At 42.4% G+C, this 14,695-nt stretch overlaps 1 protein-coding gene and 1 non-coding gene across 6 annotated transcripts in view; one reads left to right on the forward strand and one right to left on the reverse strand.

Annotated features, from left to right (window-relative positions):
- The window catches only part of METTL6 (methyltransferase 6, tRNA N3-cytidine), a 48,861-nt gene that overhangs the window by 11,525 nt on the left and 22,641 nt on the right, over positions 1 to 14,695 (forward strand). For 2 of the 5 annotated variants that reach the window (XM_072651284.1, XM_072651283.1), the window contains exon 6: positions 13,394 to 13,689. The exons of 2 other annotated variants lie outside the window; for them this stretch is intronic. In XM_072651284.1, the coding sequence (XP_072507385.1) occupies positions 13,394 to 13,674 (281 nt within the window). In that variant the 3' untranslated portion in view covers positions 13,675 to 13,689. Of the gene's footprint in view, positions 1 to 82; positions 1,739 to 13,393; positions 13,690 to 14,695 lie in introns of those variants that run through there. One more of the 5 variants, XM_072651285.1, reaches the window with a different exon arrangement.
- On the reverse strand, positions 12,597 to 12,670 carry TRNAT-AGU (transfer RNA threonine (anticodon AGU)). The gene has a single exon. It is a non-coding gene; the product is annotated as a tRNA-Thr (tRNA).

Here is a 14,695-nt window from a genome sequence, read left to right on the forward strand (position 1 = left end):
CCCAGCTGCCATGACCTGGGGAGATGATAGGAAAGTTCTTCAGGCAGAGAATGTTGGTGCCATTTACCTTTCTCTCTTCTAGTATTCCTGGCTCAGCTCTTCAGAGCTGCAGGATATGCAGAAGTGGTCAATGAGTATGTGCTTCGAGAAACTGTGAATAAGAAAGAAGGCCTGTGTGTGCCAAGAGTTTTTCTGCAGAGCAAATTTCGGAAGCCTCCAAAGACACCATGATGCTCACTGCTGTAATCACAAGTCTCAACCCTTCACAGAATGCACAATTTGGGGCAGAGATGCACAGTGAAAATTAATGTTTTTGTCACAGTTTAGAAATACACTTCTTCAGGGAATCTCTTATCTCACAAATGGGGATCTTTCCTCCAGTGGTGCAGAACACAGACCATCGATGATACCTCATTCTTCACTGTTCCTTTACAGAGAGTCCCTACTGCACAGTGGAGGCCTTCTTCTGGGACAGGCTTCTTACCCTGTGTCTGTGAACGTTTTTCAATAACTATTTCAGTATAAGTAGTCTCCTTTGCAATCCTATGTATCTTAGGCATTTAAAAACATGATTCTGAGAACAGGTGTTTAGGTTTCACCAGAGTTCCAAGGGATCAGAGACACAGAGAGAGGTTTAGGACCCTTGCTCCAGGTCTTTTGACATTCCACAGTGCCTATGATGTTTGTTAACCCTCACGCTCTGTCATGCAGCTGGCCCACCTCCTTGTTCAGGCATCTCCTAGAGGATATTTCAAACTTGATGGGCAGCAACTTGAGACTTAGAAAAGTTAAGTTACACCATTATGGCTTTGTGCTCGCCTGGATCATCTTCCACATCTTCTCTCATAAGTTGACATCACTTAAGGATGGGGGAAGTCATGTGATGCCAGTTCCCTGGTATATTGGAGTGTTTAACCCTCAGGAACGCAGCACCACAAGGTGTGTATGCCAACAGGAGATACCAGGGCTGGGCTGGAAGGAATGGAGTACAAAAGAAATGGGGCTTTGTCCCACTTTCCAAGTCTGGAGAAAGAGAAGGCCCACACCTCTGAGAGCTCTTGCCCAAAAAGACAGGATTTTGGTGTCTCTTGTCTTGTTGTGTGGTACCTTGCTGCTAAGTAGCATATACTTACCTTCGGTAACTTGGTTTGCAAGGGTGGATCCCATTACATCTGAATTGTACCACAAATGTGGACCTCCCCAGCACATGACGGGACCTCGGAGGGAGGCTGTGCATGAAGGACAATGAGAGCGTGGCAGCCACATCCTGGCTTGAAGAGCCATCGTTCTGTTCTTCATAGCCATCTTCAGGTTCCCAAGTCCTGTCTGTCGCTGGGCTCTAGAAGATCCTAGAAATGGTTGTTTTAAAACAAGCCAAGAGAAAGGTAGAGGTTTTTTATATTTTTGTTGAAAAGGAAAATTTTCTAATAAAATATATTTCAGAATCTTCTGTGAACTTTTATGGGAATGGGAGGAAGAGGAAGGAACACATTTTTAGGGAAAAAACCCTCCAAGTGCATGTTTCAGCATGGGGAATTGTGGGCGTTTTCTGAATCTTGTTATTGTCACTTGTTCTTTTGCTGGTAACTACGGAAGTGTGTTCTCTTGTTGCTCCCCACATCCTTGGGCTAGGAGCAGATGTATCTGCCTCCAGCAAATACAGTGTTTGGCCACAAACACAGATGCTTCAAGAAAAGCCTAAAAGGGAACAGAATAAAGGCAGAATGCATTAACTCTCCTTTCTCTCCATGGCCTGGTTTTCATTATATCTGCTATGATGGCTTTAGTGCCCAGCTACCTGAGCCAGTACTTCTTTTGACAATTGCAGTAAGGCTTAGTCACAAAGCAAGATGACATATGAACAGTTGATTTCACAGATTGAATACCCAGGGGCCATTAGGGCCCTCTTGTAAATCCAGGACACTCTTGGATAATCCAATAACAAAACTCCGGTCACAGGTGAGAAAAGATGGTCAGAAGAGATTGGAGCAACATTGACTTGTCTTCATGGAGAGGCAGACAAATCCAGAGCTGATAGAGAAATAAGGCATTGTTTAAAAGCAGTGTACGTTTTCCAGGGTCAGAGCTAGGACAGATTGTGCCTCCCTACCCCATCCCACCACCTGCTTTGGAGAACCGTGCTCATGTACATTTCTGAAGCCTGGAGCCTTCCTTGTTAGTCATGGGACTTGACTTACCACAAGATAAATCCATGGCAGAGAAAACAGGCTTTTCTGGCATAAAATACACACACATTTAAATATTTAAATGTACTTTTCCTCTCCATTCTCCAAACATACCTGCCCTGTGTCTCTACTGTGACCTCCCAAACCCAAACATTCATTCCTTTCTATATGCTGTTTCCTGATAAGAGTATAAAGTTCCTTGGGGGTAGGCTTTTTTGTAATTGTTGCCCCCAAACCTAGTACAGGGCCTGACACTGAGTAAAGGCATTTTCGTTCAGTCAAAGAATCCCCATTCTTTGGCTGTTCTGCATAATCCTAATTCCAGATCAACCCAGAGAAAATAACCATCCATCATTGTATCTAAATAGTGGAAATAGTTCACAGGAAAATTTCTCTCCTGGATCCTACCTTTGGAGCCGGAAGGCATAAGTACAGGCCACCTAATCCAACCATCCCATTTGATAGATGTGGAAACTGACACTCAGAGAGGACCAGTGACTAGCTTGCCCAGGGCCACAAAGCTAGGAACTATTAAAAACAGGCTTTGAACCCAGTTCTTCCTAATTCTAAGTCTATCCACCAGACCACACTAGGAGTCCACAGATCCACATGAAGAAGGAAGAGTTGAGAGAGATGTGAAGTATATTCCATGATACTTTTAAAGAACACTGCTGGATACTGCTGTCTAGTGCTAGTGCCTGTCTTACAGGCTTATTGTGAGAGAAAGACAAACCACAAAGTGCTTTACAATCCTGAGCTATTCATATTTGTCATATTAGACTTTTTAAAAAATTTCAGACAAAACACAGCACCCATTCCGACTGAAAACATAGGAATAAATGGAACTTTTCATAAAATAATAAGTAGTATGTGCCTAAAACCCTCAGCAAGCATTATATGCAATGGGGACAAGCTAGATGCATGTTTGGTCAATAAGATCAGGGGTGAAACAAGGATATCCCTTATCACCACTGTTATTCAATATGGTATTAGAAATGCTAGCTGTAGCAATAAGAGAAGGAAAAGAAATTGAAGGAGTTAGAATAGGCAAAAAAGGAACCAAGTTATCACTCTTTGCAGACAATAGATGATATACGTAGAGAATCCTCAAGAATCAAGTAAAAACTCCTTGAAATAATAAACAACTTTGGTAAAGTTGCAAGTTACAAAATAAACCCACAAAAATCATCTGCATTTCTATATATTACTAACAAAGCCCAACAGCAAAAGATAGAAATCCAATTTAAAGCTATGGTAGACACTATAAAATATCTGGGAGTCTACCTGCCAAAACAAACCCAGGGACTATATGAACACAATTACAAAACACTTTTCACACAAATAAAGTCAGATCTAAGTAAGTGGAAAAACATCAGTTGCTCATGGGTAGGCCGAGCTAATATAATAAAAATGACAATTCTACCTAAATTAATTTACTTATTGAGTGCCATTCCAATCAAACTACCAGATAATTATTTTCTCAAGCTAGAAAAAATAATACCAAAATTCATCTGGAAGAACAAAAGGTCTAGAATATCAAGGGAACTAATGAAAAGAAATGCTAGGAAAGGTGGCCTATCCCTACCAGATCTTAAATTGTATTATAAAGCAGCAACCATCAAAACCACTTGGTACTAGCTAAGAAACAGAGGAGTAGATCAGTGGAATATGTTAGGTACTCAAGACAGAGTAGTTAATGAATGTAGCAATCTACTGTTTCATAAACCCAAGGACCCCAGCTTCTGGGATAAAACCTCAGCATTTGACAAAAATTGCTGGGAAAACTGGATACCAGTGTGGCGGAAACTGGGCATAGACTAAGGTCAGATACTTCATGAGAATAAAGTCCAAATGGATACATGATCTAGGTATAAAGATTGATACTATAAACAAATTAGGGGATCAAGGAATAGTGTATTTGTCAGATTTATGGAAAATGGAGAAATTTATGACCCAACAAGAGATAAAAAATATCATGAAGTGCAAAATGGATAATTTTGATTACATTAAACTGAAAAGTTTTTGCACAAAGAAAGCCAATGCAACCAAGATTAGGAGGGAAGCAGAATACTGGGAAAGAATTTTTGCAGCTAGTATCTGTGATAAAGGCCTCATTTCTAACATATATAGAGAACAGAGCCAAGTGTACAAGAATACAGTCATTCCCCAATTGATAAATGGTTAAAGGATATGAATACAGAATTTTCAGAGGAAGAAATTAAAGGTATCTATAATCATATGAAAAAATGTTCTAAATCACTATTGATTAGAGAGATGCAATCAAAACAACTCTGAGGTACCACATCACACCTGTCAGATTGGCTAACATGACAAAACAGGAAGATGACAAATGTTGGAGAAAATGTGGGAGGGTTGGAACACTAATTCATTGTTGGTGGAGCTGTGAGCTGATCCAACCATTCTGGAAAGCAATTTGGAACTATGCCCAAAGGGCTACAAAAATGCACATACCCTTTGACCCAGCAATATTGCTTCTGGGACTCTATCCCAAAGAGATCATAGAAATGGGAAAGGGTCCCACATGTACAAAAATATTTATAGCAACTCTCTTTGTGGTGGCCAAAAACTAGAAATCAAGGGAATGCCCATCAATTGGGGAATGGCTGAACAAGTTGTGGTATATGAATGTAATGGAATACTATTGCAGTATAAGAAATGATGAAGAGGAAGACTTCAGAGAAGCCTGGAAAGACTTATATGAACTGATGCTGAGTGAAAGGAGCAAAACCAGGAAAACTTTGTACGTGGCAATAACCACAGTGTGTGAGGAATTTTTCTGGTAGACTTAGTACTTCATTGAAATGCATGGACTTAAAAAATTTCCATTGGACTCTTGAGGCAAAATGCCTTCCACATCCAGAGAAAGAACTATGAAATTGGATCACAGATAGAAGCAGACCATTTTTTTAGTATTATGGTTTTTTTTGTTTTATGGTTTCTCCCATTCATTTTAATTCTTCTGTGCAATATGCATTTAATAGGAATGTCTATGTAGAACCTATATAAGATTGTATGCCATCTCAGGGAAGGAGTGAGGAGGGAGGGGGAAATGAAGGGGAGGGAGTAGAAAAAAATCTAAGATATGTGGAAGTTATTGTCAAACACTGAAAACAAATAAAATAATTCAATTAAAAAAAGGAAAAAAAGAATAGCAAAAAAAAAAAATTCAGTAACTATTTGTTAAATTCTTACTATGTGCCAGGCACAATGCTAAGTATTAGGGCTACAAAAACAAGATAAAATAAACCCCGAGCTCAAGGTGTTTATTAGGAGGCAAACACACATATAAGTAAATACAACATACATGGAACGTTATTTCTTGGAGGTCAGTAGGACAGAACTTCCAGAAGTAAGATAGGAACCCCCTGTGGGGGTTTGAAGGATGGGATATGACCTGGATGAGTGCAAGAAACCTGACAGTGGTGACTACAAAGGGAAGGTTTGGGGGAAAAAAATCTATATCTCAAACTCAGGGATTCTGAGTAGAGCCACAAGGCAGCCAGTGTTCATTGCTGACTAGATTAATTAGCCTTGTCTGGGGGAAAGATTGGAAACGGTAGGAGTAAGGGAAAGGTCCATTCCTTTCAGGCTGGGGAGACCTGGGACCAGGTCAATTAGAGAAGGCGGGGCAAGTTTGAGTTACTCATCCTTAACCAAGTTAACTGGACCCCAGGATTCATTCCAAGATTTCACAGAAGGTCCAAAAAGGGCTTGAAAAGCATTGCCGTTGGTGTTGTGTTCACCAGGTGGCAGTAGAGGCCAGTCACTCTCATTTCCCTTCTTCCATCCTCACCTTAGTCACCATTACAACAAACACTATCATCCATTTCTTTGGTGATACAGAAAAGCAACAAATCCTGGCAAAGCCCTTGTCTACCATCTCCTGTCACTGAGAATTTGTGATGCTTTTGACCTGGCAGGTGACTATTGTCTAGGCATCACTAAAACAGAGAAGTCTTTTCACAAAACCGAGGCCACCTAACTCAAGGCTTACATGATTTGTTTTCCATTGAATCTTAGTGACATTTGTTACCTTCTTAACTGATCTGGAATATTAGCATATGTTAACCACATTCCTTTCCCGGTCTGCTACCAACACTGCTTCATATCTCCCCATTACCCTTTTATGACTATTGCTCAGGAATGGGCAAGAATTCCCTTCCCAGCCTGTGGTTCTTGGAATATTTTAGTAAATAGCCAATACGCTGTTACGTTGAGTCGAATCTCACTCAGTAAAACAGACATGATTGTGTTCTACCAGTCTGTTACCAAGAGAGAAGGGATATTTACATGTTTATGGACTTCCAGGGAAATTCTTAACTCAATAGAAACATGTAAATCTTTCCAAAATGAGTTCTCTAAATTGGAGACGTAATTATTAATGATAATCTTAACTGTGTAGACATCCAAGCATTCTTGCAGACAGAATGGAATTACATTCTAAGTGCCTCTATGCGTAGTGTGAAGTCACACAGAAAGAGGGGGATGATGCCTGAGAAAAAGTAGCCGTGTGACTTCTGGGCAGCAAGAATGGAGATTCCTCAAGAGAAAGGAATGATTGACCTGCCAAAAAAAAAAGGCAAGAGACAGAGGACAAAGAGGGATAGAGACAGAAATGAAAAAGAGAGAGACAGAAAGTCTTTGTGTACCTTCCCTAAAATTCTTCCTCTACCTCTGGTCTAATTAAGGAATGTGTAATCAATCATTCTCTCTTATGAGGGTCATCATAGACTCTTCAATCTTTCCTGAGAGATGGAAGCAAAGTTGAACATTGTGCATTTCAAGTTCTATGCCAAGTTCAGAGGTTATGGGGGGTGGGGTTGTTAGAGGGAAGGGTCTATCCCTTTTTAAGGAAGAGGCCAATTTAGAACTGAGAGCAAACCCTCTGAACAGCAAATAGTGGCATCTTCAATTCAGTCATATACAAATTACAGCTACTACTATTTTCTGAGACCAATTCAGTGAGAACTGAATGTATGTTTGTTAGGGAGTATGGGGTCGTGGGGTGTGTGTGTGTGTGTATGTGTGTGTGCAGCATTGCTATGGAGTCAGTCTTATGAGAATATTGCCAATGATAGCTAAATTAGCAGATGCCAACCTCTATACTGTCTGCCAGCTTCCTAGCACTTGGATAATGAAAGTACCTTCCTGAAGTCCAGGTTTCCTTTCTTGGAAGGCAAACACATTTACTCTTCATCTGTAGATTCATAGGTGGTTCAGGCAAAGATTCCAGAGGGTCAACAGTCTGGTTACGTACCTCCCTCACATTAGTCATTTTTATCTCAGTCAGGATTTGCTTCTTTTTTACAGTTCCTGGCCAGGGAAGAGAAGATTATAGAATAAATAATTTGGAGCCATGATAGAAATTGTGACTTTTTTTCATGAATACTTGAATAGCCTCAGTTTATGGGAAAAAGTTTTTGGTTAAAAAAATTGTGCACATTTTGGATTTTCACGTCTTGTCAATGTGTTGACTTTGATAAAATCAAATCAGCAAGTATTATTAAAGAAAGAGAGAGGTTTCTTGTTCAGGTATGGGTCAGACTGGATGGCCAGTGAAGTCTCTTCCAGCTCTTAAGATTTTGCGAAAATGGCAGGGTGGCAGATTGATGCTGCCTACTTGTTCTGAAGGATCTCCTTATCTCCAATACCCAGGTTGTCTGAGTTTTGGAGGGTGTACATTTGAATGGGGCACTGAGGATTCATTTTTCCAGACCACTTGCAGGGGGTACTTTATTTAGCAGCCCAATTTCTAGAGGGAAAAACAAGGCTGTGGGAAAGAGGAATTGAAGAAATTGCCTTTAATTCCATTTTTTGCAATAGATGGATAATTGGATGGATGGATGGACAGATAGATTAGAAGGGTGGGTTGAAGGGCTTAGTATGTGGAGAGCCCCATAGGCAGGGTGCTAGAGATATATACAAGCAAGCAAAACAATCCTTACCTTCCAGTAGTTTATATTCTAATGAGGGAAGACATGCCGGGGGAGGGGCTTGCATTAGAGGATGGGGCAGGCAACAGTAGCTGACGCCAAGGAGATGGGGAAGTCAGAAGAGTGAGTCAAGTTGTATCAATTTAAAACAAAATAAAAGTCCACAGGCTTTGCGAACTCTTTTGAGTCCTCTTGTAACCACTAGGGGGTATGTGGAAAAGTCAGTGTTGGGTGCACATTTGAATGGGCCAGTACCCTACTGCTCCAGTACCTGCGACTTCATTTAGCAGCCCACAGCACAAAACCCATAGTGAGGTGAACATTGCTGAAGCCTCTCATGACGTCATGGTCAGGATTGGGGACTCACCAGTTAGGAGGGCAGAACATCAGGGAGGCAGAAGCCCAGGCAGGGATAAATAACACAGATGTAGTAGGAGTCAGGAAGACCTTCCTTCAAATGTGATCTCAGTCACGAGTTGTGTGACCCTAAGTCATCTAATCCTGTTGGCCTCAGTTTCCTCATCTGTAACATGAGGTGGAGAAGGAAATGGTAAACCACTCTGGTATCTTTGCCAGAAAGACCCCAAATAGAGAGTCACAAAGAGCAGGAAGTGACTGAAACGATTCGACATGTGGCCAAACATTCTTTCAATAACACACTGGTTTGTCTTCTCTCTTCTTTTCTCTCCTGTTCATAATTGTTTTATTTACTCACTGTTGTTTTTTTCTTGCTGCATTATACTAAGAGGCAGGGTGTCAAAGATTTTAAAATTCAGGATGTGACTGGAGGAATTAAAAATAAAATTGAGAAGAAAAATGTAATACCTGGAGCTGGAATTTTTAAAAAGACACAGTTGCAGGTACCACCCATCTCCAGAGGCTTTTCTTGATCCACCACTAGGACCACAGGACCATGGAACAGCTTGTGGATAGAGCATCAGACCTGGAGCCAGGAAGACGAGTTCAAATCCAGCCCCTCACACTTAGTAGCTCTGTGACCTTGGGCAAGTCACTTAACCTGTTTGTGTTTGGAGGCAGCTGGGTGGCTAGAGCTGGAGTCAGGAAGACCTGAGTTCAAAATCTGACCCCAGACATTCACTAGCTGTGAGATCTTGGACCAGTCATTTAATCTTGGTTTGCCTTAATCATCTGGAGAAGGAAGTGGCAAACCGCTCCAATATCTTTGTGAAGAAAACCCATAGACAGTATGGTCTACAGGGTCACAAACAGTCAGACACAATTAAGCAACAACCACCAAGCCACCAGTTAGTAATTGGTCTCTTCCACTAGAAATGACTTTGTATTACTTGGCATATATTTTGTATTCATTTCACCAGTACAAGGTATCTCCCTTCTCTCCCCCTCACCCCCCCCCAATGTATGTTCCTTTAGGGTAGGAAATGCTTTGCCTTGTCATTGTAACCTTTAGTACTTAACATAGAACAGGTTTTAAATGAATGCTTCCGTTAAATTGTTGAACTGCACCTTCTCTTCCAAGATCTAGAAACATTGAATAGAATCATAAAAAATAAGCCTTGTTTTCTGCATTTTGCTCCCACCACCTCAATCATGTTTCCCACTGTTACTTTCAATTCAACAAACTTTTTTTTGTCTTATAGAAAAAGTCCCCATTCAGCAATTCAATAAACATGCCTACTATGTTCAAGAGAATATGCTTATACTCTGAGGCTCTGGGGTGCCCTGATTAAAATGTTCAATTTGAAGTTAGGAAGACCCGGGTTTGGGTTCTGCTTCTAATGCTTGCCAATTCAGTGGCTGTGCACAAGTCACTCAGGCTCTCTGGGATATGAGGGAACTAGACCAGATCGACTTTCTTCTTTCAGTCTTCTATCAATTCAGTCACATCTGTGGGCCATTCCGGCAAAGATATTGTAGTGGTTTGCCATTTTCTTCTCCAGTGAATTAAGGTACACAGAGTTAAGTGACTTGCCCAGGGTCACACAGCTAGTAAGTGTATGAGGCTGGATCTGAACTAGGTCCTTCTGACTCCAGGCCTAGCATTCTATCCATTGAGTCACCTAGCTGTCTCCTAGATAGGCTTTGAGGTCTCTTCTATTTCTAAATCTATATAATCCTATCAAGAAAAACAATCTTTGATTCCATTAAAGACTACCCTTACCATTCCTGTAACCTTCTGAAATACCCCTCCAAGACCATTTACCTTTAAGGGACTCTCCAATCAATCAACCAACATTGATTAAGCACCTACTAAGAGCCAGGCCTTGTGGAAAGCACTGGGCTTACTCCTTGGCCTCATGGAGCTCACACTCTGATGGGGGAGATGACAAGCAAATCAATATATACCAAGCAAGCTATATACAGGATGAACAGGAAAAACCAACAGCAGGAGGACATTAGAAGTACAGGGGGTGGTTGAAGAATGCTTCGTAGAGGAGGTGGGATTCTACGTGGGACTTAAAGGAAGCCAAGTCAGACAAAGAAGGGGAGAGTCTTCTAGGCATGGGGGACAACCAGGGAAAATGCCCAGAGCCATGGAACAGCCTGGAGACCTGTATCACTGGATCAAACTGGAAAGGCAGGAAGGGCCCAGGCTAGAATGTCAGCTCCATTCATTCAGGTATTTGCATCACTTTTATATTTGTATTTCAGATTTGTGTTTGTGCTTCATTCTCAAAGAGGACCATGACATCGAAATGATGACATGACTTGAAGTTGACTTTGATTTGAGTGAGGGAGGGCTATGCAAGGTCACCAACCTCACTGTCTTCCCTTGAGCCTTCTGGGTCGAGTGGCCTGATATTCATCAGGACAACTGGAGATGGCCCAGGATGCAATGTGGGACCTTGGCCATTTTAGTCTAAGGTATTATCAGACTCTCCCTTTTAGTGAGATACACCCATTCCATGAATAGGCCTCTTTAAGTAGTTATTCAAAGGATGGCCCCTTTTAAGAAAGAAAAAAATAACAAAGAAAATCAAACTGGGAGAGGAAGACCCTCAGGGTTCCTGGGTAAAAGAGAAATAGTTACTATTTAGTAATTATATTCATTCTGCGCTAGGTAGGCAGGGACCTGGTGTCCAATCTATGAGCTCCAGAGTGAACTGGGCTTAAGGCTTGTTCTTTGAGCAAGAAATATAGCCACTCTCAGAATGGTGAAGGGCCCAAGAGGCTGCTGGATAGTCCAGTGGATGGAACTCTGCATTGAGGAAGTCTGAATTCAAATCTGGTATCAGACACTTCTGATCTATGTGACCCTGGGCAAGCCATTTAACTTCTGTCTGTCTCAGTCTCCTCATCTGTAAAATGGGGATAATAATAGCACCAACCTCCTAGAGTTGTTGTGAGGATAAAATGAGATAGTAATTATGAAGTACCTGGCACATAGTATGTTCTTAATAAATACTTGTTATCTATCTTAATACCTTTTTCATTAATTTAATAAATGTTTGTTGCTGCTTTGACTGAAAGAACCCCCCAGTATTGCTGGAGCCAGAGTAACTGAATTGCAGGTGTGCTAATATTTTACTATTTGGGGTCTGTCCAGGATCTCCTTTCAAAGCCTAGCTCAAGCACCATTTTCTGCTGGAGAGCTTTCCTGCCCCTTTCGCTAGGGCTTTCCCCTTTAAGGGCCGCTCCCTTATTAGCTTATATTTATCTTATATTACCTTACATATAAATTACCTTATATTTATTTATATCTGTAATTGATATGTGTTTTGTAGATGTCAACCCATTGTCTTCATATCCCTATAGTCTCGCACATGTATGATAATAGGATTGTTAAGTTTGGAACTGGAATGGACCTTCGAGGCCAGCTGCTGCAACTCCCTACTTTTACATCTAAGGACACTGAGGCACAGGAGGTTGATTAACTTGCCAGGGTCACACAGCTAGTAAGTTTGAGGCGGGATCTGAACTCAGGGCTTCCGGACTTGAGAGTCCGGTGCCCCAGAGGCATTTATTAATTACTTACTGATTGATTGCTTGATTGATTGGGAAGAGACAATGACCAAAGAGTGCCTGGGCTTATATCTAGGTGAGGTGACACAGCTGCGGCGTTAGGTGTGGAGGGGCCTGAGATTGGAAGTTTCAAATAATATATGTAGGGTGGTTGGGGGGTGGGGGGAAAGTAGATAAAACTTAGGAGACTAGAAGATGATTAATGCCGCTCATGATCTGAGCACGTAGAAGTTGTGGGTAATAGAAGGCGAGAAAATAGTTTTGGTCGGTGTCTGCAGGGAGAGTTCAAGGATGCTAGAGAAGGGGTGGATGTGAGCTGGGACACTTCCCACTGACCGACACTTTGACCTTGGGATGCTGGAGGAAGAGGTAACGCCTCAGAACCTGGGGGACTTTTAACCTTCTAGTAATGGAACCGGCTCCCCCCACCTCTTAACGATTCCCAAGAGGCCCTTATCCGACCGTGACATACAGAGGGGGAATAATAAGATGCACGTTCCCTCGAGAGGAACCCAGGCACCGCTGGGATTCGAACCCAGGATCTCCTGTTTACTAGACAGGCGCTTTAACCAACTAAGCCACGGCGCCGCTGCGGACAAAAGGAGGAGATGAATGGTAAAGAAAGAAAGCAAGCCTAAGTCCAAAGGTTAGGGCCCGACGAGGAGCCGGCGGGAAAGGGGAGTAAGGAGCTCGAGAGTTCGGCTAAGAAATCGATCAGCTACCTGAAAGTCTCAAGTCGAAACCAACAGAGTCAGGGGAAACTGCCCCTGAGTTACGCGCAGACGCCGCAGCCCCAGGTGGGCGCCCTAGAGTGTTACATTGTATCGGAGGCGGCCCCAGAGCTTGTCAAGGCTGGGGCCGACGTGGGGGAGGGGAAGAGCTTTGTCTTTGTTTTCTCGGGGTGCTGTAGAGCCCAGCGTTCACACTGACCTAGAACGGGTCATTCGGTGGTTCTTCAAAGGACCCCTCCCAGAAAGGATTTCTGTTCACTGATAGGTGAATTTTAAAAATTAAACATACATTTAAAATCTTAGAAACATCCTCCCCATTCGTTTTTATTTTTTCTTCATTTTTATTAGCACCTGGAGAAGAAAGCCACTGAAAATTAGATAAATATTTTTTTTTTGTAAGAAAAGCTGCAAGCTAAAAACTCCAAGGGATGCCCTGACTGGCCCCTTCCGCCCTCTTTCTTTCTCTTTGGCCCCCAAAGCTGCCTGAAGATGCCCACCTTCCCCTCTTTCACGGGGCTCCTTCACTCCCGTGCCCCATCGATCACTTTTTAAAATGCTTCATATTCTTTCTTGGTCCTAGAAGACTCGGGCAACTCCAGAGGAAAAGCTGTTTGGGGGGAGATGCCGGCGGAGACCGACAGTGGGAAATCATTCGGAAGTGAAATCCTAAATTCACAAAGACTGCAGAGGGCCTTTCTTTTTTGCCGGCTCAGTAAGTGTAGTGGAGAGGGCGATGGCTTAGTCGCTGGTGGTCTTGGGTTCCAGAGTTTCTTAGGCAACATACACAAATTAGTTTGGTTTCCTTGCCTTCCCTATGGACACCTTTCCAGCTCTAAAAGCCATTTTTTTCTTGCCCGTTGATTGAGATTAATTTTCTTGTCTTGTCTGCACTTTGGTCTCCCTAAAAACCCCAAGGAGGCATGCCCTGGGTCTGTGGCTTCCTCAACACTCAGTACAATGTGGATCTCTAGCAGGACCCAGTTACTGAACTGAGCGTTTGCATAAAAGAGGGAGGGGGTTGGGAGCTGACTAAACCCAAACAGGGCAGATGAAGGCATTTCCTCTCTGTCAGGGAGGAAAAATATCCAACTACAGGTTTCATTTAGGGATACTGCCCTGCCGCTGCTCAGTCTTTCCAACGCTTAGAACTTACCACAGTAGAGACTTGGGGGAGTTCCCCCTTGGGGGAGATCTGGAACTCACTCCCTTGGGTGAGCTGAGTTACCTCAATCCCAGTGGGAGAGCTCCTGCCCTTTGTATTGTCATGTGCATATATATGTGCATATGTAGGTGTATGTATATACACATATATACATACACATACATATGTGTGTATCTATACCTTCTCTGATCTGTGTTTTCCTATGATTTGGATAAATGGGTTTCTTTGCTATTTCACCTATGTATATTCATTGTGGAGGTTTTGTTTTTGGTGGGGAAAGGGTCAAGACTTGGATAGAGAGCTTGGATATAAGTTTCCTTCTTTCCCAACACTTAGCACAGTACCTGACATATAATAGGCACTTAATAAATGGTCATTGATTGATTCCTCCTAATAATGAGAAATAGTGATTAGAAACTGAACCTGATCATATTTCCTACCAGGAGTGGGGAGCCTGCAGCCTGGAGGCCATGTGTAGGGCCACATGTCTACTGGTGCTATGAAGTCTGGATTCAGTCAAAGGGCCACACTTGAGGACCTAGAGGGCCACATGCAGTCTCAAGGCCCAAGGTTCAAACATCCCCTCCCCCTCCCACTAATACTACTTAAGGGAGCAAATAGATATAATTCTAGCCCAGAAGCCCCTCTCTTTGAGGAGAGCAAACCTTCCTCTCCTGATAGGAATTAAAGCTTCTGTTAGAGAAGGGTGGGGAGAGACAA

The sequence above is a fragment of the Notamacropus eugenii genome, chromosome 3, assembly GCF_028372415.1.
Source record: "Notamacropus eugenii isolate mMacEug1 chromosome 3, mMacEug1.pri_v2, whole genome shotgun sequence".
Taxonomy (NCBI): Eukaryota; Metazoa; Chordata; class Mammalia; order Diprotodontia; family Macropodidae; genus Notamacropus; species Notamacropus eugenii.